This window comes from Orycteropus afer, unplaced genomic scaffold (assembly GCF_000298275.1).
Source record: "Orycteropus afer afer isolate SDZICR_OR568_19922 unplaced genomic scaffold, OryAfe1.0 scaffold00059, whole genome shotgun sequence".
Taxonomy (NCBI): Eukaryota; Metazoa; Chordata; class Mammalia; order Tubulidentata; family Orycteropodidae; genus Orycteropus; species Orycteropus afer.
The window spans coordinates 8326382-8354370 of NW_006921646.1; the positions used below are offsets into that span (position 1 = coordinate 8326382).

General features: G+C 38.9%; 1 protein-coding gene across 1 annotated transcript in view; it reads left to right on the plus strand.

Moving 5' to 3' along the window:
- The window catches only part of DNAH8 (dynein axonemal heavy chain 8), a 423841-nt gene that overhangs the window by 65300 nt on the left and 330552 nt on the right, over window positions 1-27989 (plus strand). Inside the window, exons 18-22 of the mRNA XM_007939462.1 lie at window positions 6806-6886; window positions 7612-7728; window positions 10515-10634; window positions 19294-19429; window positions 25302-25414. Of these exons, the coding sequence (XP_007937653.1) occupies window positions 6806-6886; window positions 7612-7728; window positions 10515-10634; window positions 19294-19429; window positions 25302-25414 (567 nt within the window). The remainder of the gene's footprint in view (window positions 1-6805; window positions 6887-7611; window positions 7729-10514; window positions 10635-19293; window positions 19430-25301; window positions 25415-27989) is intronic.

Sequence of the window (27989 nt, forward strand, 5' to 3'; positions counted from 1 at the left end):
ATATATTATTGTGATTTGGGTGAAAGTTTACAGAGCAAATTCACTTTCCACACAGCAGTTCACATACACTTTGTCTCATGACATTGACTGCAATTTCCCACAATGTAACAGCTCCCCTCCCACTTCCTCCTCATAGTTACCTCTTCCGTGTCCATCCCTCCATGCACTCCTGCCCCCTGAGCTATCTCCCTGTGCATAAACAGCCCTTTTTTCTCCCATGATTGATCTCTCCAAGGAGTGCATCTACCTCAGGTAAATGTTCAACTCATATGCCTGTTTTTTGTTTATCTGGAAGCCACAGGAGTGGGTTCAATTCCAGACCTGAAGGGCAGCTAGAGACCATAGTCTCAGTGGTTCCATCAGGCTCTATCAGACCAGCAAACCTGGTCCTTTTTTTTTTTTTTAAAATAATAATATTCTTAATATTATAATTTTATAGATTATTTTTGTTGTTAGCTGCTGTCGAGTTGGTCCCAACTCATGGTAACCCATGCACAATGGAATGAAGCTGTCCAGTTCTGTGCCATCCCCATGATTAATCAGTTGCAGATCAGACCATTGTGATTCATAGTGTTTTCACTGACTGATTTTCATAAGTAGGTTGCCAGGCCTTTTTTCCTTTTCCATCTTAGTCTAGAAGCTCCATTGATACCTGCTCAAGATCATGACCACACACAAGGCTACACTTAGGGATGGTGGTGGCTGCACATGAGGTGCCCTGGCTGGGAATCGAACCCGAATCTCCCACACGGAAAGCAGGAGTTCTGTCACTAAACAATGCTACTCCCAATTTTGCAGGTTAAGTATATTATTCTTTCACAATACATTTAACTCAAGGGATACTAATATGATATAAATTATAAAGTGGGATGATTATAATATTATATGAGTGGAAGATGATTCTTCAAGAGTGTGAGGTAAAATGAGGCATTATTTCAATCATGTTATTAGTGGGGTAATGGGGCAGGCTAAAATGAGAAAAAAAATGAACAGAGAAGATGGAAATTGACATTCAAAACTGGCTGAAAGAGATTAAATCAAAATATATTCAAATCTTAATGCATAGTTTCTAAAATGTCAGAGCAAGTAACGTCAAAATTTATTTAGAAAGCCAAAAGACAATTAAAACAGCAAACTAAGTTAATCTAGTTCTTTGTTTTCTCTAGGAAGGCTGTGGATGTATATTTTGGAGAGGCAGGCAAATATATGAATACAAGGATATATTTTCCAGCACTATTAGTAATAGCAGAAGGTTGAAATCTAAATCCAGCAGTAGAGAACTGATTAAAGAAATAGAGGTACATTTATACATTGGCATGCCATGCAGCCGTTAAAAAAGAATAAGGCAGCTTTCTATATACAGATAGGGAGCTATATGCAGGAGGTATTGTTAAATGAAGAAAAACAACACTAAGATCAATATGGAGCTAAGGAACAATGGTGGCTGAGTGGTCGAATTCTTGCTTTCCATATAGGAGATACAGGTTTGATTGCTGGCTAGTTAACCTCATACACAGTGGAGTTTGCATGTTGCTATGGTGCTGAACAGGTTTTAGCAGAGCTTCCGGATTAAGATAGACTAAGAAGAAAGGTAGGGTGATGTACTTCTGAAAACCCTCTGGATCACAATGGCATGTTGTATTTTTGTGCAGGGGAGATTGCCATGAGTTGGGGTCCAGTTCGATGGCAGGTAACAATAACAACACAAAGGTCAATGTGTATGGTATGCAATATATGTTAAAAAAAAAAAACCATTGGTCACCTCTTAGAAGGTAACCAGGAGATGGGTTGTGAAGAAAAACTTATTTTTTCAGTACAATATTGAATATCATATCCATGTACTTGATGTAAGTATTACTTATTCAATAATCAAATTAAACTTGAAAAATTATGAATTTGGACACATTCTAAGGAAATAACTAGAAATACAGACAGATTCAACTATAAAGATCTTCATTACAGCATTATTTGTAATAGTGAAAGCTTTTATACAATATAAAATTATTTTCCAAGTGGAACTGCTAAATAAACTTGAGGTACAGCCCTATAAGAAATTAAGTAACTGTTTAATATTAGTCCAAATGACTGGTGCACCATGTGATCCTTAGCCTGTACGACTATGAGACCAGAACTAGATGGTGCCCAGCTATCACTGTCAACCAGTAGGATGGGGATCTATGTAGAAGATCCTGGATAGAGTGGGAGAACAATGTGGAACTAAACTCAAAATCATTAAAAAAAAAAAGAAAAGGGACCAGGTTTGCTGGTCTGATAGAGCCTGGCGGAACCTCTGAGACTATGGCCCCTAGCTGCCCTTCAGATCTAGAATTGAACCCACTGTTGTGGTTGCCAGCCAAACAAAAGATAGGCATATGAGCTGAATGTTTACACTACTTAGATACACTCCTTGGAGAGATCAATCACGGGAGATCAATCACGGGAGAGATCAATCACAAGGGCTGTGTATGCACAGGGAGACAGCTCCAGGGGCAGGAGTGCATGGGAGGGAAGGACACAGGGAAGAGGCAACTATGGAGAGGAAGTGGGAGGGGAGCTGTTGCATTGTGGGGAATTGCAGTCAATGTCATGAGACAAAGTGAATGTGAGCTGCTGTATAGAAAGTGAATTTGCTCTGTAAACTTCCAACCAAATCACAATAAAAATTTAAAAAAAAAAGAAAGAAATTATGTAACTGTTTAAAAAGATAGAGAGTTTTCAACAATGTGGTTAAAGTAAGAGAAGAGGGCAAGGTACAAATGGTATTATCTGTATCATGTCAGCTGTGTAAAATATGAATATGTACACCTAAAAGACTAAATAAAAGCATGACAGAATGTAATGTTAATCTCTGGCTAATTAGATTATGGTTGATTTTAATTTTGTTCTTTATAATTTTCTGTATTTTCTACATGTTTATATTACTTATAAAAACCAAAAACTAAATCTATTGCTATTGAGTCTATTTTGAGTCATAAAAATACAATATATATTTAAAGCCACCAATCAACATTAGGACTAATAGGAAAACACTAAAGTAATGTTCTAATATAGGAACAACACATCTAAGCCTTGGGCCAACACTCCTGTTGGGAACAGTACTATATATGCTAGCAGTATCTAATGGAAAGGATGAATGAATTGAGATTAAAAATACAGGAAAAGAAGAGAAAAGATGTTAGCCATTTTTTAAATAACATAATTGAATATCTGGGAACTTAACCAAAATTAAGGCAAACATATGGATTTATTATATATAGGATAAATATGAGTTATGAGATAAACACATTGAAATGAATGGAATAAATGATGATTCAATGAGAAAAAGAATTCTACTTGCTGTGGTGTAAAATGCACTAGCTACTTTTATAATTGGTAATGTAATAAGTAAATAAAGATTTTTCCTTTTTCTTGCTGGGAAGAGTAAATATAAATCTGCCATTTCAATATGTCTTTATAAAATCTCTTGGTTTAATTAAAATCTGTGTCTGGGCATGCAGACAACTTGATGATGAAGTTCTCCTAGAAATTAATCTAACAAGAATATCAAAGAATATTTCAAGAATTTACCTTGTTAGAAATCATGTTGTTGTTGTTGTTATGTGCCGTCGAGTCGAACCCGACTCATAGCGACCCTCCTTGGGTTTCTGAGGCAGTATCACTACAGAAGTAGATTGCCCATCTTCCTTCTGAGGAGTGGCTGGTGGGTTTGAACTGCCAGCCTTCTGGTTAGCAGTCAAATGCCTTAGGCACTATGCTACCAGAGCTCCCATCATAATAAATTTTAAATGGCAATTATATTAATAGATGACATTAAGAGCAACAACAAAAAGAGTGAAAGTATTAGAATAGAGATCTCCAAAAACAATTTTTAAAAATAGTAGATTTAAGATGATATAATTCACATACCAAACAATTCATGCATTTAATTTAATTATTCATGCAATAATTATTCAATGGCTTTTAGTATATTCAGAGTTGTCCAACCACCTCCCAATCAATTTTAAGACATTTTCATCATCCCAGAGAGAAAAACTATACCCATTACCAGTTAACCCCTATTTTCCCCTAATCTTCTCTAGCCCCAGCCCCTGAAGTCATTAATCTCTATGGATTTGTCTATTCTGGACATTTCACATAAATGTAATCATACAATATGTAGTTTTATTTTCCACTTCTTTCACTTACCATAATGTTTCAAGGTTTCCCATGTTGTAGCATGTATCAGCACTTAATTAGTTTTTATGACCAAATAATATTCCACTGCATGGATATACCAAGTTTTGTTTATCCATTCATAAGTCGATGGACATTTGGGTTGTTTCCACTGTTTGACTATTGTAAGTAATCCTACTTATGTACAGTTGAGCACAAGTTTTTGAGTGGACATATTTTGTAATTTCCCTTGGGTATATACCTAGGAGTGGAATTGCTGGGTCGTGTGATAATTTTTTTCTTTGACTTTTTGAGGAACTGCCAAACTGGCAAAACAACTGCACTATTTTACGTTCCCACCAGTAGTGGATGAGGGTTCCAGTCTCTCCACATCCTCACAAGCCTTTTTGATAATAGCCATCCTAGTGCATGTGAAGTGGTACCTCGTTATGGTTTTGATTTGTATTTCTGTAATAGCTACTGAGAAGAGCCCTGGTGGTGCAGTGGTTAAGCACTTAGCTACTAATTGAAAGACTGGCCATTCTGTGGAAGAGACATGTGGCAGTCTGCTTCTAAAAAGATTTGTAGCCTTGGAAACCCTGTGAGTCAGTTCTACTCTGTTCCTATAGTTGGAATCAACTTTACCCCTACAGGTTAATAGCTAATGATGTGAGCATCTTTTCGTGTGCTTGTTAGGCATTTGTGTATTTTCTTTGGAGAAATGTCTGTTTAAATCTTTGGCCCATATTTAATTATTTGTCTTTTATAGACTTGTGAGAGTTTTGTACACATCCTATATATCCTGCAAGTTCCTTATCAGATATACTATTGGCAAATATTTTCACTCATTCTGTAGGTTGTCTTTGCATTTTCCTCATGCTGTTCTTTGATGCACACAAATTGCTAATTTTGATTAATTGAACTTATCTATTTTTTTTTCTTTTGTCCATTGTGCTTTTGGTGTTGTATCTAAGGATCTTTGCCTAATCCAGGGACACAAAGATTTATCCCCATCTTTTCTAATACACACTATTACATATTTTTAGCTCTTATTAAAATCACATTTAATTGTTATACATATTTATAAGGAGCTCTGGTGGCATAGTGGATAAGACATTAGGCTACTAACCAGAAAGTCAGTGGTTCAAACCCACCAGCTGCTCCGTAAAGGGAAGATGGGACAATCTACTTCTGTAAAGATTTACAACCTCAGAAACCCAATGGGGGTTGCTATGAGTCAGAACTGACTCCATGGCAGTGAGTTTGGTTTGGTGTATATGTATTTATACTTATATAAACTCAGAGGATCTTTGGCATCGTAGAAACCTTGGACTGGGTATCAAAAGTCTAGGTATTTGTCTTGGCCAGTTGTGACTTTGAGGAATTATGTGTCAAAGTGCTATTATTACTTGCATTCGATCTTACAGGATTTTGGTTAACGTGGAGTGAAATGGTGAATGTTGAAGTCCTTTGCCAAGTGTGACATATAAATAAAAGCAAAGCAATACATGCTCAACTTCAAGTAACAAAAAGAGGAAAAGAATCAATAATTTTGAATCTATTTAGTAAACTTTGAAACTGTTTAATATTATTAATTTTGATAAAATTATTTTGAATTCACTTCTTCCACTGCACAGTGCAATAAATTACACAATTTTTTGTTATTATCTGGACATAATGTAGTTTATGTTTCATTAATTATATTTTTAAATAATAATAAAAAATAATTGAGCATCATAGTGCATTTGAAAAAATATCTAAAAGAAAGTATAAAAGGTTATTAATTTTGATTATGCAGGGAATTTAAATTTATTTTGATTCAAGAAAACAAGGGTGGCATTAGTGATAAGATGAATATGCTTTAATATACCAAAAGACAAGGAACAGAAGGGGGAAAATACTGACAGACATCATTAAAAGGTAATTATGCCAACTATTAAAAAAAACCCATAGATCTTGGGAGACAATTAAATAATAAATATTACAAATTAAAATGTAGAAAGCTCCATTGACTTGATGTTTAAAGGGTAGTTTATAGGTGAGGAAGCAGTACAGTAAATCAGTATAAATTTAAGTGAGCAAGCCTGAGTCAGCAAGATTATAAGGAAACATATAATTAAACTTTCCTATGAGTTGGATCCAACTTGACAGCAGTGAGTTTTTGAGTTTGTTGTTATTGTTGTTGTTATGTGCCGTCGAGTTGGACCTGACTCATAGCGACCCCTGCTTGGGTTTCTGAGGCAGTATCACTACAGAAATAGATTGCCTAACCTTTCTTCCGAGGAGTGGCTGGTGGGTTTGAACCGCCAGCATTCTGGTTAGCAGTCAAGTGCCTTAGGCACTACACTACCAGAGTTTAGTGTGAATCAAATAGGAGGCCTGGTGGAACAGTGGTTTAAAGTGCTCAGCTACTAACCAAAATGGTGGTTTGAACCCACCAGCTGCTCCATGAGAGAAAAATGTGGCAGTCTGCTTCAGTAAAGACTACTTCCTAGGAAACCCTATGGTACAATTCTACTCTGTCCTATAGAGTTACTCTGAGTTGGAATTGACTCAATAGCAACAGAGTTAGTTTTTTGGTTTGATATGAATCAAAATCTGATATTGCTTGATAGCGAATTAAAGTAAATGATACCATTCTGACTTTTAACAGGGTCTTCTGCAGTATTATGATGAGTTATGTCAAGAAGTTCCTACTGTGTTTGTTAACTTGATGGCCCCTAAAATGAAAAAGGTTGGTAATTTGAAGACTTATATTCATTTCTCTGTTATTTAAAAGTAGACACTGGTTCTACAGATTGTGAATGTTAGAACATCTTTGAACATACCCGCGGCTCTGCAGGAGAGAAGACCTGGTGTTCTTTTCTTTCAGATTGTTGTTGTTGTTGTTATGTGCCGTTGAGTCAGACCCAACTCATAGCGACCCCTCCTTGGGTTTCTGAGGCAGTATCACTACAGAAGTAGATTGCCCCATCTTCCTTCCCAGGAGTGGCTGGTGGGTTTGAACCACCAGCCTTCTGGTTAGCAGTCTAATGCCTTAGGCACTAAGCTACCAGAGCTCTTACAGCCTAGAAAATCCTATGGGATAGTTCTACTCTCTCCTGTAGGGTCTCTGTGAGTCAGAATTGACTTAACAGCACACAACAATTCTTGTCTAGACCATCTATCTTTCTAGTTCAACTTTATAGCTCTGTTTTCTCTGCAGAGTGATTTCTCATCTAAGTTTTGTTGCTTTAAAAAAACGAAATCTCAGTAATGAGCACTTTCTAACAATCTATGATTGTTTCATGGAGAACTAAAGATTAATTTAAAATTCATCTTTATTAGGCATAATGCAGGAAAAAATATAATTAAGGAAATATAAACTGTATTATTTCTAGAAAGTAACAGAAAGCCTTTTCTATAAATATGGGATGCTTCTATAAATAATGAAAGCTATTATATCTTCACTTTTCCTAGGTGGAATCTGTGTTGAGACAAGGACTCACAATATTAACATGGTCATCTTTAACACTGGAAAGTTTCTTTCAAGAAGTGGACTCAGTATTGAATATGTTCAATCAGCTTTTAAAGAAGGTATGATTGAAACATAGAAAGAGCTAGATACGTGAATACTCAGAATATAAGTAATAGTTTGAAAATCTATAAAAATTCTGTGAAAGGATGTGACTTTTAAAAGGAAATCCATTAAAAAAAAATAATGCTTTGTGTTTCGTCTACTGCTTTAGGATTTAGGGGTGTTTTGCTCTGGTGGTATAGTAGTAGTGGTAGTTGGAGCTGTGTGTCAACTTGGCTGGACCACAATTCTGTGTGGTTTAAGCAGTTGTGATGTGGGTTATTCCCATGATGGGATTGGATATATATGTTTTGAGCAGCGAATCCGTTGAAAGGGAGTTTCCATAGGGATGTGGCCTGCTTCCAATATATTTATGGACATCCTGGGAAAATGAGACACTCTTCTGTGGATTGGGATCCTGTTGTGCTGCCTACAACTGTCCATGAGTGAACAATCCACCATTTGGCCTGGTGATCTTGGATTCGTTGAGTCAACAGCCAATATACTGTTTGCCAACCTTGAGTTCATCAACCACTGTAGCTGCGTGAGTGGGGAAAATCCTGCAGCTTGATGTTTGATCAAAGAACTTGGGACTTGCCAGCTTCTATAAGTGTGTGAGCCATTTTCCTAAGATAATTTTTTTTTTCTCTCTCTCTCTCTGTAAAAGCTTTACTGGTTTTGCTTCTCTAGAGAACCGAGCCTAACACAAGTAGTTAACACGTTTGGCTGCTAACCAAGAGGTCTGTGGTTCAAACCCACCAGCCACTACATAGGAAAAAGATGAGGCAGTCTGCTTCTGAAGAGATTTATAGCCTTGGAAACTCCATGGGGAAGTTCTACGCTGTCCTATAAGGTTGCTATGAGTCAGAATTGACTTGATGGCAGTGGCTTTGGGTTTGGTTTTGTTCTTTTTATAATCAGAGGCGTTTTGTTTGTTTGGTTTTAAAAATATCTTTGTTTGATGATTTTAATGTATGACCAGAAATCTCTTCCTCATAGTTATGTGGGTTTCTGCTGTCCTTTTTCTTTTCTGAAAAAATGTAGAAACTTACCTTGCAAGATTTCTGGCTGCTTGCCAACCTTTCTCATCTATTTAGAGCCATCCTTAATTAAACATGGTTTTGTCAAATTGTTAAAGATATTATAGAAATCTGTCCCTAAATTACCTTGCCTTTAATGTGTTAAAATGATGGTCTAACTCTACAATGTAGTGTAGGAAGTGGGATAATTGTACAGACTGTGGAAGATGACAAGGATAGGTGCTTAAGCATAAGGGGGGGGGGGTCAATTCAAGGTGTTTGCATATTGATTCCCAACATATTTGCTACATTGAAAAAAAGAAAAGCTAATCTGTTACCATCAAGTCAATTCTGACCTCACGATGACCCCATGTGTTACAGAGTAGAACTGCTCCACAGGGTTTTCTTAACAATAATCTTTTCAGAAACAGATTGCCAGGCCTTTCTTCCTGGGTGCTGCTGGGTGGGTTTGAACTATCAAGCTTTTGATCAGTAGTCAAGCACAAACCATTGAGCCAGCAGAGGACCTTTCTATAAAAATGACAGCCAAGAGAACCCTATGGAGCGTAATACGTGGGGTTGCCATGAGTGAGGCTCCACTTGATGGCACCAGATTTGATATATTTCTTTTAAGTCTGTCTGTGCTGGCAACATGGTGTAGTAGACAAAATTTAGAGGCTTTGGAATCAAATAAACTTGGGTACATTTCTCTACCTATTACTAGTTACTAGTTTTACTAGTATAATAGGGGAAAGAGATCTCAGATTCAAACAGGTTCAGTAGAGACACTTTTATTAAGCCTTGGATAGGACAAAGACAATTGTCCTCATCAAAGACAGATGAGGGAAACCATCAGCATGTACATAGTAAGGAAAGCTGAATGGGGTCCCCTGAGTCATGGCCCCATTAGTCATGGGACTAATTATATATGATTGAAAACAAAGGAATCACCACAAAATCATGATTGGTGGCAGATAGATTCATCACTGTCGCAGGCAGACTACAGCAGCCGGAAAAGGACCATGACTGAGATACCTACATATTTGAAGATAGAAAAGGGTTACAAGATTGGTTTTGGGCCTTGGCTACCTGGGTAGGTGGTGGTGCAGCTATGACTCATGACCATGCAACCTGAGTCATAACCACAGGTGGCTACAAAACATTACCAAGACCCCAATGTCAATTTAAATTAGAAGAGGACACATTCAGGTAAGTTCCCTAGTTCTTTGTGTGAACATAATCTGCTTTCAACCACAGTCTTCATCAGTGCAAACTGCTCTTCTCTAGGTTTGTCCTGGAACTTATTTATGCATAGCCATAATGGTGAAGGTCAGAAAGAGCTCAACTGGCAACTGAACTTATGTCAAGATTCAAAATGGAGTTAGGGCTCCCACTGTAGACCACAGCCTTCCACAAACTCAAGTGGTTTAGAATTCAAGCTCTAATACACTAGAAGTAAACCAAGTTACTACTTCTCTTACCCTTGATGTCTTTAGCTGTAAAGTTGGGCTATACCTCCTGTACTGGAATGAAGATTAAAGGAGGTAATGCAAATGAGGTAGCTATGTGTCTGACATGTGTTACTGCTTAGTAAAATTTTAGTTCTATGTCAAACTTACCTTTGGTGATGTTCTCCTAAAATCTCTGCTAAATTGTGCTTGGCTCAGGATGCAAGTTTCTCGATTTAACCTTCTAAATTAATTTATAACTCAAATATATTTTGGATGAAAAGCCTACTCTAAGGAAAGAAGAGTTGTTTTCACATTTTTTTTTTCTTTTTTTGGTAGGTCTGTGACTTGTGTGAAATGCATATTGATACAGTTCTAAAGGAGATAGCCAAAACAGTGTTAATTTCCTTGCCAGAAAGTGGTGCTACCAAAGTAGAAGATATGTTGACCATCAATGAGGTAAGCATTTATTTATTGTATTATAATCAACAATACTGGCTCATAAACCTAAATGTGAATTTGCAATCTAGAAGCAGAAACCCAGGTCTATAGCATTTTACAGCCAATAGCGTTTTGGACATCCTAAGCTCCAAAAACTTGCATGGCTTCAACAGGAAGTTTGGCCAGTAGCTATACCCTAAATATTACTTTGTTCTAGATGTTCTCAACCTAATGCTGGGGTTCTTTGAGGTTCAGTGCTCTTTCCCTTTTGTGTGTGCTCCCAGGGCAATATCATCTATTCTCATGGTTTTAATGACTCCTTCTTAATCTGTATGTCCGGTCTGAATCTTCCTCCCAAGTTCTAGACTATAGATAGTTCCTGACTTACAACGAGGCTCTGTTCTGAATCACTCCATTGTAAGTTGGTTCTGAAGTAAATTGAATACCCTTTTTCCCCCAGTTTTCATTATTATTGCCTTTTATTATCAATATCTTTATAAATCATAACATTGAACATCCATGAGTGAACATCTGAGAATGATAGCATCAGCAAATTATGTGCTGCAACAGTGTATGTAGTACATATTACTAACGATAAGATGTACAATAGGGGAGGAAAAAAAAAGAAAGGATGGTCATAAGTGCATCGCATCAGGAAGCACATAAGATCAGAAGATTGGGCAATCTACTTCCACAGAGCTACCACTTTGGAAACCCAAGGAGGGGTTGCTATGAGTCACAAGTGACTCGATGGCAGTGAGTTTGGTTTTTCCCTTTTAGTGATATTAAGATTGATCAGTAGGCTCAGATACAGTCAGCTTTATCATTTCAAAGTTCTTCGCCAACCTTTTACCTAATGCTTTTAGCAGCCATTGAAAATTATTTTTTTAAGAGGTTGCAAAAATGTTGATTTTTTTAAAATTTTGCCATTTGTGGCTAAAATTTTTCTATAAAGAAATCTTTCTATAAAGAGTTCTGTAAACTCTTTCCCTTATTAACTAGTTGGTTACCCTGAATAAGTATTTGTACAGAAAAGTCAGGTTCAGTGCTTCCATTTTTGCTTTCCATATCAATTTTCAGAATAATGAGTTGTTTACTAGCACTTCCAAATTAAGCATTCAGGTTTTAATTTTTTTTAAAGGATAGTTATGATTGTATAGATTTTTATACATTTGAAGGATTTCACTCCATTGAATTCATTATTCTTCTTGATGTTTAAATTTTCCCTGCTTTTGTCTACTGGAATCCTTCAGATTGGCTCCTGTGCTTTTGATGTGACCCCAGTGGTCTTTGAAAGCTTTACTGCTCTCTGGACCTATAGCAAATCTTAGGCTCTTCTTATGCATTTCCTGCCCCAGAGCTGGAATCAGCCATTTCCCCAGCAAGCTCTGGTTCCTTTTACAGGAAAACTGGTATTTGAACATCACAATCGGGGTGCTAAGAAGTACACCCTTTTTTTAAAAAAAATTATTATTAGCTATTTCTTATAATATTATTTCTCCATCTCCAATTAATATATTTGGGATACTATTTCTTGAGGTGGCAAATTTGCACAATTTTCTTCCCACTTTTAAAAATGAGCATTTACTAAAAGCTCTTTGACCCTCTCCTCTACTAGTTTCTCCTCATCTTCTCAATAGTTACATTATTATTTTCAGTTAAACACTAATCATAAATAGCTTTCACATTATCATGCCTATGTAAATATTAGCCATTGCAGAGCCATGTAGTGTCCTTGTAATGTATCTTTTCTCATACAGCTTTTCATTTTCCCTGGGGTTTCTAATTGCCTCTCTTCTCACATTTCCTTACAAATATACTACTATTACATCAAAGTTCCATATTTCACCACAAGAGAACTCTCTTTGGAGGTTTCTAAATCCTAGTTTTAACTTAGGTTGATAACCTTCTAGATGGACTGCAAAACTGTTAACCCAGGACTCCCCTTGTCTCCTCTGTGTCCTGGATTCCTTGTTACTTGGGGGGGAAGAGTCCTTCAAACGATGAATTGGTCTTTTCTTAGTAATTGACATTTTCCAGAGAAATCTCCTCTTTCCTGTCTTAGGGGCAGGTATGTGTGTGTTGAGAAGCGTTTCCTTGTCATTTCTCTCTCATTTTAGAATCTGGCCATTTGCATTTCATAGCAGGTCTTACCTAGGAATGGGAACATTTCTGCATTGGTTTACTTCCTTTTGTTCAATTTACAATGAAGACCATTTTCTGTAGTTTGTGTTTATAACTATTCTGACATTATCAAGTGCTCAACAGGGGAAACTTACACTCCTGGAGAGAATTTGTTGTCAACACACGAATGAAGAACTTATGTATATATAGATAGATAGATAGATAGAGAAATAGATCACACAAAGGAGAAGCATTAGGATAGATTAAGGGCAACTGAGTGTGAATGTGGTGTTTGCATTGATGGCACAACAGAAGAAACTTTTATTATTAGGTAAGTGGTAAGTCTCAGTGGAATTTCAAAGAGTGCTATTTTTAATCAGAATGTCCTAGTCACTTGCACTTGGAGAAATCTAAAATCTCATAACACAGGGGCTGCCTTCCCACAAACCTGCCATCAGGTGGGCCATTGTGGGGAAGGGAGAGTAAGATTTGTAATGACAGGACAAATTGGATAACACTCTGGGCAGAAATCAGCTTTGAAAACATGGCATAAAAAAACAAAACAAAACAAAAAACAATCTGTTGCTGTTGAATCTATTCTAACTCATAGCAACCAGGTAGGACAGAGAGTAAAACTGTCCATAGGGTTTCCAAGGCAGTAAATCTTTACAGAAGCAGATTCTCTCATATTTCTCCTGCAGAGTGGCTGGGGGTGGTTCATACTACCAACCTTCCAGTTAGCAGCTGAGCACTTTAAACACTGTACCACCAGGGCTTCTGATCTACAGGTACAGGGGTTAGGATTTACAACACATATTTTAGGGACACACAATTCAATTCATAACACAGCTGACTCCCTTTTAGGCTCTGCTAATAAGGGAGCTAGCAGGAGGCTGGAGGAGAGAGCAGGGACTTGTTCCTTCCTATTTTGCCTTCTGTTCCTGGCACCATTGCACCAGCAACAGCTTTTCACCTTAGACCTGACAGTTTGTCCCCGTCCTTAGCTTTGTCTGGAATTCTAAGAACCAACTTCAGGGTGCCTCTCAGATATACCAGCACCATGAGGTCACTCTGAGCTCTCTGCCTTCCAGACTCCAGGTTCTAACAACTTCAGCCTCCTTTGAGGTTTGTTAGAGTTGAATTTGTAGAGGGACAGAGCCTCTACCAGAGATTCAGCCTCCAAGCAAAGAGCAAGTGGGAAAGAAATACCCCACACCTTCTCTCCTCCAGGTCTTCTGTCTTCTGATCATGCTTCTCATTGGGTCAAACCCAACTGGAAGCCAGACAAGGGAACCCCTGGATTCAGCATCTCTTGACCTAGGGGGGAAAAAAAACCTCACTGCTGTTGAGTCGAATTCGACTCATAGCGACCCCTCCTTGTGTTTCCGAGGCAGTATCTCCATGGAAGTAGATTGCCCAGTCTTCCTTCTGATGAGTGGCTGGTGGGTTTGAACCGCCAGCCTTCTGGTTAGCAGTCATATGCCTTAGGCACTATGCCACCAGAGCTCCTACTACACCACCAGAGCTCCTACTACACCACCAGTGCTCCTACTACGTCAGAGCAGAGAATGGGTTGGCAGGGGGGCAAATGAACATAATCAGCTCCAGGAGTGTCTGCAAGATGGTCTTGACAGCATGGCAGGGATTATTCATACTTTTCTAAATTAAAGTCATGCTAATAATTTTCACAGTCAGAGCTGTTGGCATGTTTTTCACTACTTCTACATCCATCTATTACTTCCTTTGGTTCCACGAAGAAAGCTCCTGTATCTTCAGTATCTAGGCCCTCTAAATGGGCTCCAGATCCTATGCTTTCTTTTCTCCTGGGTAACATTACTCTATCAGTCTTCCTCTCTCTCTCTTAGATCTTTAACTTTGTCTTATCCACTCTCATTTTCTCTTTGTTAACAAAATAAAAAACCTTCCCCTATCTCCCTGCACTTCTCATTCACGACCAAACTTCTCTAAATCCTAACACCTGCTGCCTTCACTTTCTTAATCTCCCATATGCCCCCACTGCCAATTCCTGGCTTGAGGCCCCACCAATTATTATTATTAACAACTTTGTTGAGATATAATTCACATACCATAGAATTAACCCATTTAAAGTGTACCAGTCAAGGTTTTTAGCATATTCATAGGGTCATGCAACCATTGTCACAATCAGTTTTAGAATATTTTCATCACCATAAAATAAATCTTGTCTCCTTTAGCACTCACTCCCCACTCATTTCCTCTGAACCCCTAACCCCAGCTCCTAGCAACTACTTACCAACTTTCTGCCTCTATAGATTTGTCTCCTCTAGACATTTCATAGAAATGGGATCATGCAATATGTGGTCTTTTGTGACTGGCTTATTTCCTTTCAGTTAGAATAATATTTTCAAAGTTCATTCATATTGTCCCATGTATCAGTACTTCATACCTTTTCATGGATGAATAATATTCCATCATGTGGATATTATAGGAGCTCTGGTGATTAAAGAACTCGGCTGGTAATTGAAAGGCTGGTGATTCAAACCCACCAGCTGCTCTGTAGGATAAAGATGTGGTATTCTGCTTCCATAAAGATTTACATCCTTGGAAACTCTGTGAGGAAGTTCTACCCTATCCTATAGGGTTGCTATGAATCAGAATCTACTTGACAGCAGTGAGTTTGGTTATTTTGTTTGTTTTGCTTGTTTAAATGTTCCAGTCATTTTCACCTTTTTGGCTACTGTGAGTAATGCTTCTATGAGATAAGTTTTTGTATGGACAAACGTTTTAATTTCTATTATGTATATACCTAGGACTGGAATTGCTGGATCACGTGGTAACTCCATGTTTAATATTTTGAAGAACTGTCAAACTGTATTTCAAAGTGGCTTCACCATTTTACATTCCCACCAGATGGGTATGAGGATTCCAATTCCTCTATATTCTTGCTAATTTTGTTATTATTTGTCTTTTTTATTATAGACATCGTAGTGGGTATGAAATGATACTTTATAATGGTTTTGATTTGCATTTCCTGCATGCCTAATGCTTATTGGCCATTTGTATATCTTCTTTCAGAAATGTCTATTTAGAGCCTATGTTCATTTTTAAATTGGATTGTCTTTTTATTATTGAGTTGTAAGAGTTCTGGATATGTTCTGGATTTGAGTCCCTGTCAGATTTATGATTTGCAAAATTTTCTTCCCATTCTCTTGTTTATCTTTTTAATTTCTTGATGGTATTCTTTGAAGTCCAAAGGTTTGTTTGTTTTTAATTGTGCTTTAGGTGAAAATTTACAGAGCAGAATTTGTTTTACATTCAACATTTTGTGTACATTTGTTTTCACTCTCCAGTTACCATCCCCAACCCTAATCCACTCTCTCTCCCTTCCTTGTAAACCCCTTCTCCCTGTGGCCTCCTTATGCGTTCTGTCTAGCTTTTCCTCCGTGTAAATGTTGCCCCTCTGGTGCTCCATGGCTGATTGCTCCAAGGGATGTATCTCCGTAGAGTAGGTGGGTGCATCACTCTGGGTTGAGTGTTCTGCATGTAAGTCTTAGTTACTGTTGGGCTGAGAGCTAGCTCTTGGGAGTGAGTTTTATCCCAGGCCCAAAGTGTATCCCAGGGCCATTGTCTTGGGGGTCCCACCAGACTCCATCTGACCAGTAATTCTGGTTATTATTGTGTTTTTGGATTTTTTTTTCCATGTTTTTCCTCCACTCTATCCAAGATCTCCAGTTTTGATCCCTTCCCAAGTGGGTGGCATTGGTAGCCTGGCCCCATCTTGTTTTTCTGGTCTTGAGGTCCATCATGTCCTAGAGCTGATTGTTTCCAAATGCCCTTGGTTTTCTTCACTCTTTTTAGCTTCCAATGATAGGAGACCATTAGCTGCATCTTAGATGGGTGCTTGAAAGCTTTTAAGACCCCAGTCACTACTCACCAGAGTAGGTTGTGGAACAAGATTTTAATGTATTTTGTTGTGCTGGTGGAGCCTAGTGTCCCCCAATACTATGGTCCTGAGTAGGCAGATCCAGTGGATCTCTCTCCCATAGTATCTGTCTGTGAGGAATTGCTCTATGTCTTCTGTTGGTTGTGTAATGATTGCGGGTATTTTGCATCACTAGTATCTGTGCAAGATTAGCCTCAGCTGAATCTGTCATTGGTCTGGGGTATATTCCTGTTGTATATTCCACTGACCCCTATCTGATCTGTCATTGGTCTGGGGTATATTCCTGTTGTATATTCCACTGACCCCTATCTGATCTTCTCAGTTGCCTATGTGTTTATGTGTAGCCTGGTGTTTGGTGTTAATTGTGGATATACTGGTATCAGCCTCTGTTGTCTATATCTTATGTGCACAATTCAGTGTCCTCCCTTTCCCCAATGTTATCATGCTGGTCACAGACTCTTTCCATGCCATCCCTTCCCTTACCCAACTCAGCATGTGGCCCCCAACTAGTCTGAAATTATCCCCACCCCTTCCCTTTTATCTCCAGTAACCTACAAAGTGAGTTACCTTCCCTAAGCAAACCCTTCCTTGACTTTTTACAATAATGGGCTCATATAATATTTGTCCTTCTGTGATTGACTTATTACATGCAGCATAATGTCCTCCAGGTTCATCCACTTTGTGAAATGATTCACGTATTCTTCATTGTTCTTTAATGTAGCGTAGTACCCCACTGTGTGAATGTAAAAGGTTTTTAATTTTTATAATATCCAATTGATCTCTCTTTTCTTTATTTATTTTGGTGTCATATATAAGAAAACTTTGCTTACTCCAAGTTCATGAAGTTTTATGCCTAGGGTTTTATTATTATTATTATTAATTTTTATTGTGATTGGGTGAAAATTTACAGAACAAATTCATTTTCCATACAGCAGTCCATACACCTTTTGTTTCATGACATTGACTGTAATTCCCTACATTGTAACAGATCTCTTCCCACTTGCTTCCTGTAGTTACCTCTTCCCTGTGCCCTTCCCTCCCAGGCTTTCCTGCTCATGCCTAGGCTTTCTTATGAGAGTTTTATAGTTTTAGCTCTTACACTTAGTTCTATGATCCATTTTGAGTTAATTTTTGTTCATGGCATAAGGTCCGAGAGTCCAACTTCATTCTTTTGCATGTGGATATTCCGACATTTCAGCACTATTTGTTGAATTCCATTTATATTATTATTATACATTACTGGAAGTATACAGAAGAATTTATGTGGCATTTTCCCATTCATCTTTATGAGTGTGTTCTCTTTGAAAGATTATTTTGCTATTTTGCAGCTTTCAGGAGATTTTAGGGGATTGCTGAGATAAACAAGTGTGTTCAATCTGCATGTATAACCAGCAGTGTCCTAGGAGATATCCAGTAGGGCATAGTGGAGATAAAGACATGTCCAATCTGCTGTGTTCACTTGGAAGTGTCCATTTGTTGAAAACTTGATTTTGCTGCTTGGTGAAAGTGATTCTCATCCACCATTTTCATTCCATTGTTTAGCATTGAATTTGATACAGTAAAACATGGTTAAATGAATGAATGATGGAGCAAGGTCAGAGCAGTTGGTAGGGGTGGAGAGGATCAGAGAATGACTTTGGTTATGAGGAAGAACACCATTTTCTGTGTGACTAAAAAGAGATAAGAATGGGTTCAGATACAGATGAGGTGGTATACACGGGAGACAAGAGATTTAGGAGTATGTCCTTCAATCAAGTATCCAAGAAAAGAGCACGTGGTCTCCCAAGGCTTGTCTGGAAAGCGGTTTGCATAGATAGGTTCGGGTTCCTTTGCAGATGTGTTTTTGAAGGCCCAAGTTGGTTGCTCCCAGATTTACTTTACTCTTTCCTAAAATGCATAGATATTATGCACACCCCAAAAGACTTACTCAATTTTATAACCCAGTTTTCTTTTCTGAACTTGACTAGTTCTCACCTTCTTCCTAAAGCCTTTACTGACTATTGGAAAAAATTCAAAAAGGCAAAGCACAGGCTTTTAGAATCAGACAAAGCGGGTTTCAAATCTTGTTTCTTACCACATATTGTATGATCTTGGACAAATTTCCAACCCTTTATAAGCCTCAGTTTTCTCATTTTTGTAATAAGAATAGTAATATTCACTATGACTAAAGATTAATTAAATGAGTTAATATATGTAAAGCTCTTAAATTGATACCTGATAGACAGCACCTTTCTTCATTATATACCTATCTCATTTAAATCTCAAAGCAACACTTTGGATGGTCCTTTTTAAAAATCACTTCTTATTTTCAACTTTTGACCTCATCTTCTTGTTACTCCTTCAGACTTCTTTCTTTCTGACCATATGAATGTGAAGGTAGATCTCTCTCTGAGTGAGTCAGATAAAGGTCAAAGACTTTGGATTTTCTTCCTTTTCTTTGCTTGAATCTTAGCAACAGCACCTTTGGTTATGAGGAAGTCATAAACAGTTTTGGGTCTGAAACATTATGCTATTGGAAACTATCTCCAGTTATTTCAAGTGAAGTTAGTTATACTTTTATAAAGTCACATTAATAATTTTCATAGTGTCTTTCAATATCTGGGAATTAATACTTATTTCTTTACTTAATAGACATATACAAAAGAATGGGCTGAGATTTTAAACCACAAAAGTAAGCATGTGGAAGAAGCTGTCAGAGAACTTATATCAATATTTGAGAAAATTTATGAAGTTAAGTACAGTGGAAAAACATTAAAACAGACACCAGGTAATTTTGGTAATTATAATGTTTGAATTACAAGTACTATAGACATATGGGTCCTTTGTTCATTATCATCACTGCTCTGCTCTGTGAACTAAACCAAAAAAACATATCCACTGTGTCTAGTTGATTCTGACTCATAGCAACCTAAACCACCAAAAAAAAAAAAACCCAACAAATTCACTGCCATCAAGTTGATTCCAACTCATAGCAACCCCCACCGGGTTTCCAAGACAGTGAATCTTCATGAAAGTAGATTGCCCTGTCTTCCTTCCATGGAGTGGCTGGTGGGTTTGAACTGCCAACCTTCTGGTTAGTAGTCAAATGCCTTAGGTACTGGACCACTAGAACTCCCATGGCAAACTAGCACAAATTATTTACTACTTCTGTGCCTTATAATTATTTTGATGCTTATAGTTTTTAGCATGGTGCCTTGTACATCGTAAGTAAGTCTGAGTCACATCTGTAATTAACTGTTACAGAGGATTTTAACATCTCATAATATAGTGATCATGGATACAGACTCTGGAATCAAACAGATCTGAGTTTAAATGCTGGCTTTGCTATTTTCTACTATGTGTCCTCAGGCAAGTTACTTAATGTCTCTAGCCTCAGCTTTCACCTAGGACATGAGGATACCAATAACACATAATTCTCACATAATTTCTGAGAAGACTAAATAAATATTAAATAAAGTATGCCAGTGCCTGGTATAGAGTGAATGCTCAGTAATGTATTTTCACATGAAAAATGCAAGCCTCTATGTTTGTTTGCCAACCATGCCCTCCCCTTGGGTCTTTGATCTATTCTGAGTTAGTTTTCATATATGGTGTGAGGTATGTATGGGTCCAGGTGCATTCTTTGGAAATCCAGGTATCCCAGCACCAATAATTAAAGAGACTATTCTTTCCTCATTTGGTGGATTTAGTACCCTTGTCAAAAATCAATTGACCATAGATATACAGGCATATTTCTGGACTCCTAATTTTATTCCATTGGTCTATATGCAACATGCAATGAACTGCCATCGAGTTGGATCTGACTCATAGCGACCTGAGGTGGTATCATTATGGAAGTAGATTGCCCAACCTTCCTTCCGAGGAGTGGGTGATGGGTTTGAACCTCCAGTCTTCTGGTTAGCAGTCACATACCTTAAGCACTATGCTACCAGAGCTCCTATTGGTGTATGTGTCTGTTATTTTACTAGTACCAGACTACTTTGATTACTATAGTTTTATAATATGTTTTGAGAATGCTCAGTAATTTTACTTTTTATTTATTTATTTACTTTTAAGTATTAAAAGCTTTGGTTAAGAGAAATACCTATGATCTGGGTTTGGAAATCCAGGCTTGTCCTGACCATGAAGCTGCTCTGCTGACTCTTCCATAAACTGAAAAGATGGGAAGTCTGGTTCCCCATTTTCTTTTCTTTCTTTTTTTTTTTTTTAAGGTTTAAGTGACAATATGTCTATAATCAGTACAATTGATGTCATTCCCAAGTCTGGATGTTTAGCATTTGTGTGGGGATCCCCAAGATTCACTATGATGACTCACAGGACTCGAGCGTATAGTTGTACTCACAGATATGAATCATTCCAGTAAAAAAAGATACAAAGCAAAATCAGCAAAGGAAAAGGCACAGAAGGTGAAGTCCACAGGAAACCAGGCACAAGCCTCCAAGAGTCCTCTCCTGGTGGAGTCACATAAAACTGGAGTCACATAAAAATGTGACAGTATGTGTGAAATATTGCATACCAGAGAAGCTCACTGATGACTCAGTGCTCACAGTTTTTATTGGAGTCTAGTCACGTAGACATCCTCTAAGACATTCCAAAATTCCAGATACCCAGAAGAAGAGAATGTATTCAGCATAAACCACATTGTTTGTTCAATTAGTTTAAGTACAATTCTTATCAGTTAGGAAATGATGGGAAGCCCCTCTGAAATCCAAGTTTCCGGACCCCAGCTAAGGGCCATCCTTGTAAGCAAGCCTTTCTGAGGATAGCAATCTTAGGCTGCTGTGTTAATTTCTTTATACAGTATTCTTACCATGACTATATATATATATATATATATATTTTAATGAACTAAGCAAAAATAAAACCTAAAATGTTCATGAATCTGGAAAACTTAATTTGGGTGATACTGTCCTAAGACTTTTTTTTTAAAGACGCTTCTCTGTATAGAATGAGCAATGCATTCCTATCTACAACTACTTCAGGAGCTCAGGATACAGGTACATGGAGTCAAATTGAAGAGTGAGTTTCCATGGAAGCAAAGATCATGCCACACCATGTGTTTTTTTCCTTGACTAAAGAATGACCTAAATAGCTCTGTGTCTTAACAAACTGCCTTTGATTCTGCCCACGTCCTCATCACCCTAAGTAAGTTTGCTTGACTGGGAAATAAGAGGAACTTCCTTACTTTACCAAGTCAGTTGAGACAAGTCTGTATGACTTGGTGCCTGAATTATAGAGTGGTTGAAACAGTTTTGACCTGTGGTTCAGTCAGTTACTTGGTATGGCTTTTCTAGCCATGGTCTTTGTGACTCCCACAAGATTATTGAGTGGGATCATGCAAATAAGGTGTGAGGAACTGTAATGCCAGGGTTGATTAGTTTTGCCATGCTGCTGGGCTTAAATGAGCCCTCCTAGAGGCAGAAGGAGGGATCTCACTGCCATCAATAGTGAATAGCCAGAGATGGAGTGGAGCAGAGCGCATCCTTGGACCCAAGATGCCTACACTGGACCTCCTTGGCAGAGACCCCAGCAGACACAGCCCAGCAGAGACCCCCTGACAGAGACTCCCTGGCAGAAATGCCCTCGCAGAAATGTCTGCCTGAGAGATAGTGGCAGTAGAACCAAGAGTCACGAGACAGAGCAGCAAGCTTTCTGGCTCATGGAGTAAGAAAGCTGAGTGTCCTTGGGCAGGAACCGTGTTGGCGAAGTGGAGTGAACATAGTGTACCTATTGGCAGAGCTAAAAGAGTTCTGGAACACTTGCCTGAGCAGGGCAGAGTCCAAGCTGAGAGCCCAGGGCCCAGAGAGGCATGCCTGAGGGCATAGCAGAGGGGAGACTGTCCTGACAGAAGAATTGTATCCTGAGAGCATTCCTGAACCTGAGTTGTGGCCTGTTACTTCCCTCATAAACCCCATAAGCATGAGTATTGACTGTGAGTTCTGTGTGGCCATTGCAATGAATTATCAAATCCAGCAGAGAAGTAGTAAATGCTGTGGAAGGCATGGTTGGTATCAGAATTGGTAGAAACTTTTGGAGAGTGGTGGCATGTTTGGCCTCAGGAATTAGATTTGGGCTGCTGATGGTGACTCTGTTTCCCCCTTGTGAAGTTAGAGGAGGTCAGAAGATGCTGCCTCCATGTCCTTTTTGCAGACCCCACTGGATTTCATATTCTCCCAATTTCAGAATATCACACCCACCTCTCAAGGAAGCCCAAGATTTTCATCATTTCACTAAATACATATTAATAAGCCCAAAAGATAAGGAGGTAAGTTTGAATTCTGTTTATCAGGAGCGAGGGATGTATGTATGTGTGCGTGTGTGCATGTATTACACACACACACACACACACATATGTATATGTAACAAAACACCTACCAAGTCAACAATTCTTCCATGTATAATTTGGTGATGTTGATAACATTCATCATGTTGTCTGTTACCACTATCCTTTTTCAAATTGTTCCATCACCATTAACAGAACTCAGTGCTCCCTAAGCAATGACTCCCCCTTTCCCACTCCCTGCCATGGAGCAGAGATTTTAAGAAAAGATTTTCTGCACGTACATATTTTAAAGGGAGGCCTTCTTAACCTCAGCCCTACTGATGTTTTGGGCAGGCTACTTCTTTGTTGTGGGAGCCTGTCTTATGTATCGTAGAATGTGCAACATATCCCTTGCTTCCTGCTGCCTAGATTTTGGTAAAAACATGGAACTTTTAATGTTGCCCAGATTGTCCTGTGCTTGGTTCAATTTGAAGAGAAAAATGTAATTGCATGTTAAAGGTTTGTAATTGGAGGTTTTACTTGTTAGTATTATAAGGGTGTGTTTCTGTTAATCATGATCCCTGTTTGCTCAAGTGTCTGGTTTCCCCACCATCCTCTGCTCAGGAAGGTAGCATGAGACTGTGTTTGTGTAGGATAGGCCACTGACTGGACCAGCCCTGTGTTTATAACACAAGAGTGTGATACTTATAGGTTCTCCAAGGAGACCCAAGAGATGGCTCTGTCTAACAGAGAAGATGTTAATCAGAAAATTACCTTGAATATGAAATAGGAAATATGTGGGGAGTTGGCTTTTGGGGTGAGAAAACATTGCAGACAAGCAGAGATCTCATGAAAATAACATTGTAGGGTAAGAGAGAAGAGAGACAGAGAGAGAAAGACACACACACACACACACACAGATATCTGTGCCTAGAACAATGGTCTTCAATGAGGAGGGAGATTTTGCTCCCCAAGGGACATTTGGCAATATCTAGAGACATTTTTGTTGTCACACAGCTTGGGGAGTTGCTATTGGAATCTAGTGGATAGAGACCAGGGATGCTGCTAAAAATCCTAGAGAGCCTGTTTTGGTTACCTAGTGCCACTCTGACAAGAATATACCACAAATAGGATGGCCTTAACAAGCAGGAGTTTATTCTTACAATTTGGAAGCTTCAAGTCCTAGTTCAAAGTGCCACGCTCTAGGGGCTGGGTGAAAGCCCCTCAGCCTTGGGCTTCAGCTCTGCCTCCAGCTCCCAGCCCACTGAAGCTAGAGGCTTTTCATCACTCAGGCAGCTACTGGCTGCTGAGGCTGCCAAGCCCAAGGTTGACAAGTAAAAAGGCACAGTCCCTATATTACCAAATCACACTGTAGGCCATTAATTCAAGTCCATTGTAAGTCCCAAGGTCAGCAGAGCATGGCAGGCTGCTGAATTATGACACGGCTACATGCAGGGTCCAAGCGTGCCATAAGCTAGAGGCTGTCCCCAAGGTTTCTTATATATAGGAAGCAGACCATATCCCAAAGGCAGCCACTCCGCTGCTTGTGGTAGATCCCACCATGGAGTTGACTGCCTGTCTCATCATGGGGAATAACTACCACCAGCTGCCCAGCCGCTCAACCAGGCCCAGCCAAGGTGACATACAAACTGAGCTACCACAGAGCCATTTCCTCAACCCCCAACAAAGAATTATCTGGCCCAAAATGTCAATAGTGCTGAGGTTGAGAAACCCTGAGCCTGCAATTAGTATGCACACCATGTCTTCTTTCTCTTAAAGTTTCTCACTTGGTTGTTTAATTAGTTTTCTTCAGAAGTGTCACAAACACAAAAATAACAGTTCATGAGGTTAGAAAACTCAAAAGGCAAACAGATAATTTAGAAAGATGATATGGTGGAAATGCTCTTAGAATATTTCTTAATTCTAGATACTAAGATACAGATATTTACAGAGTGTATTTCTTAGTAAATGGACAATCCCATTGAGAGGGATGATTTAAACTGAATTTAAGGATGACTCCTACAGAATAAAAGTTTAAGCTTTTTAAGGAGCTTCCTAAGAAGCTTTAACCATATAAATGAAAAATCAAACTCACTGCCTTTGAGGTGATTTGACTCATAGTGACCCCTCCCTGGATTTCCAAGGTGGTATCTCTACTGCCTCAGAATCCCAAGGAAGGGTCTCTATGAGTTGGATCTGACTCGATGGCAGTGAGTTTTGTTTTCGGTTTTTATCTCTATGGAAGCAGATTGCCCAATCTTCCTTCTGAAGAGTGGCTGGTGAATTTGAACCAACAGCCTTCTGGTTAGCAGTCAAATAGAATAAGCCAAATGCTAAAAATTAAATGCTCTGTTTTTGTTTTGTCTTTTATCTACAGAACAGCGGAAACATGTTGTTTTTGGAAGTGAAACAGATGAAGGTGAAAGTACTGAATTTGATGCTAACATTGGGAGTGAAGATGCTAATGATAAAGAAGATGAATTTAAAAAGGTATTTATTGTGAAACAAAATTATGCAATTTCATAGATTTGTGACTCACAGCACTATATGTAACCCGAATGGTGTTCCCACTAGGTAGATGTGCACCTAATCTGCATGTAAATCCAGAGACTAGTTTCCAGTTTTGTACTGTAGTATCAGACAAGATACAGCATTCTACAGTTATTCCCAATATTGTCATCTTTGATGCATTTCTGTTGATTATAGTTTATATAGTTATCTCCTGCTATTGTGATTGCCTGTGTTTTCCTATATAACAAATGTCACTTCTAGGATCACCAGGTCTTTCTTCTGAAGTGCCTTTGTGTAGGTTTGAACTGCCAGCCTTTTGGTTAGTGGGTTTGCACTACCCAGGAGGGTCCAATCCATTTGACTCAGACCAGAGGATTTCATTCTCAGTGATTGTGTTTAATAGAGTTATGTCTATCATAGATTTAGATTCTGACTCCCTTGGGGCCCAGGGATCTGCATTTTTAACCAGCACCACAGATGGCTGTGGACTTTCCCACAGGAGAAACCCTGGACTGGGCAGATAATCAGTCCTGGATGTGTTGTGACTGATGACTGGGAAGGAGATAAGGTTTTTTTCTCCTCTTTAGGCCTCACCCTTTTGGTCATGCATCAACTCTTAACACCACTCCCACATTTGCACTGGTTCTTGCTCCCATCAAGGCGCTCAGGTCATGCAGTACCTAAGGCATTTGCCTGCTAACCAGAAGGTTGGCTGCTCAAACCCACCAGCCACTCTGCAAAAGAAAGACAAAGCAATCTACTTCCAAAAAGGTTTACTGTCTTGGAAACCCAATGGGAGTCTCTATGAGTCAGAACTGACTTGATGGCAGTGGATTGTTTTGTTTTTGTTTTTTGCTCCCATTGGTTTTCTTTATTCTCTCATATCCATCTTCTTTTTATTCTTTCTCTATTTTATCCATTTTGCACTCTCTAACACATGCTCATAATACAGTTTCGGAAAGAAAGAGCACACGTTTCTTCCCCTTCCACCTTCCTGCTCAAGTTTGTTACCACCAGTTGATGAGGAAACACTTCCCTGCTGAGCTGGATTTGAGCCTTAGAATTCTTTCAGTCCTATCCACTGGGCAGCCATTACCCAGCAGCGGGAGTTGGTGGGAGAGAGGAAGTCTGTTACCATCTCAGCAGTCCCATCTTTATTCAACTTCTTTTCCAACTGCATTCACTTTGATGCTGGCTGGTGTCCTTAGAGTGAGATTGAGTACCATCAGAGCCTCTTGAATTGGGGTTCACTTGGAGCTGCATTAGTGCAGCCACCTCCAAAATAGCCTCTGCCTCTCAAATTCATCTTCCATGTTGCTGCCAGAAAGGTCTGTCTAACAAGAATCTGATTATTTCACGCCTGCACTTCAGTCTGATCTTTCATCACCCCTGACTGTACCACCTCGTTACACTGAAAAGCTTGATATTCCTCTTTCTTTGTGCTTGATAACCCTCTTTTTTGTCCAACCTAAACTTACTTGTTTACTCAGTCTTAGAAGGGCAGGTTGCAAGTGAAGAGGAGCAATATGACCAGAGCCTGGCTCTGTGCAAACAAGAAGTGGGGCCCAGATCCTTGCATGCCCCCCAAAAAAATACCCGAGGTGCCATCAGTGACTCCATATGTGTTGGAGTAGAACTGTGCTCCACAGGGTTTTGACTGCTGTGACCAGAAGCAGATCACCAGGCCTCTCATCTGAGTTGCCTCTGGATAGGTTCAAACTGCCAACTTTTTGGTTAGCAGCTCAGCGCTTAACCATCTGTACTGCCCAGGGACTCCTAGGTCCCTGCCCAGCCAGGCTCAAGACAAATCCTGTGCTCTGACCAATAAGCGTGGCTACTCCGGGAAGGAAGGGGGTGGAGAGGGTATCAAACCATGGTGAGAGAAAGGTGGAAGTTCTCTTTGGTATAAAATATACCATATGTTTTAAAATGTGTTAGCCTTCTTATTGTTATGATGCTGAACAGGTTTCAGCAAAACTTCCGGATTAAGACAGACTAGGAAGAAAGACCTGACAATCTACTTCCAAAAATCAGCCAGTGAAAACCTTATGGCTCATAATAGGCAAATCCTGTTATATGTGGGGTTGCCATGAGTTGGGGCCAACTCCACAGCAGCTAACAGAACGACATCCACCAAGCTGAGCTTTTTCAGCATGGAGACCAAATATCCTCTTGTTGTGGCCCTCAAAATACCCCTTAAGCATTGAGAAACAAACCACATTTGGTAAGTTTATCAATATTGTTGAGTGAACCAAGATTATTTTGAATAAGTTGTTTTTAATTTTTGTTTTTTCAGTGAATCCTTATGTTTTGTTAAGGTGCTCTGGTGGTATAGTGGTTGAAACATTTGGCTGCTAACCAAAAGGTCAATGTTTCAAACCTACCAGCCACTCCACAGGAGAAAGATGAGGCAGTCTGCTTCTGTAACGATTTACAGTCCTAGAAACCCAATGAGGTGACTATGAGTCAGAATTGACTTGATAGCAGTGAGGTTGGTTTTGGTTTACATTTTGCTACTCTGTTTATGCAAACACACTTTTCATTTTATATATAT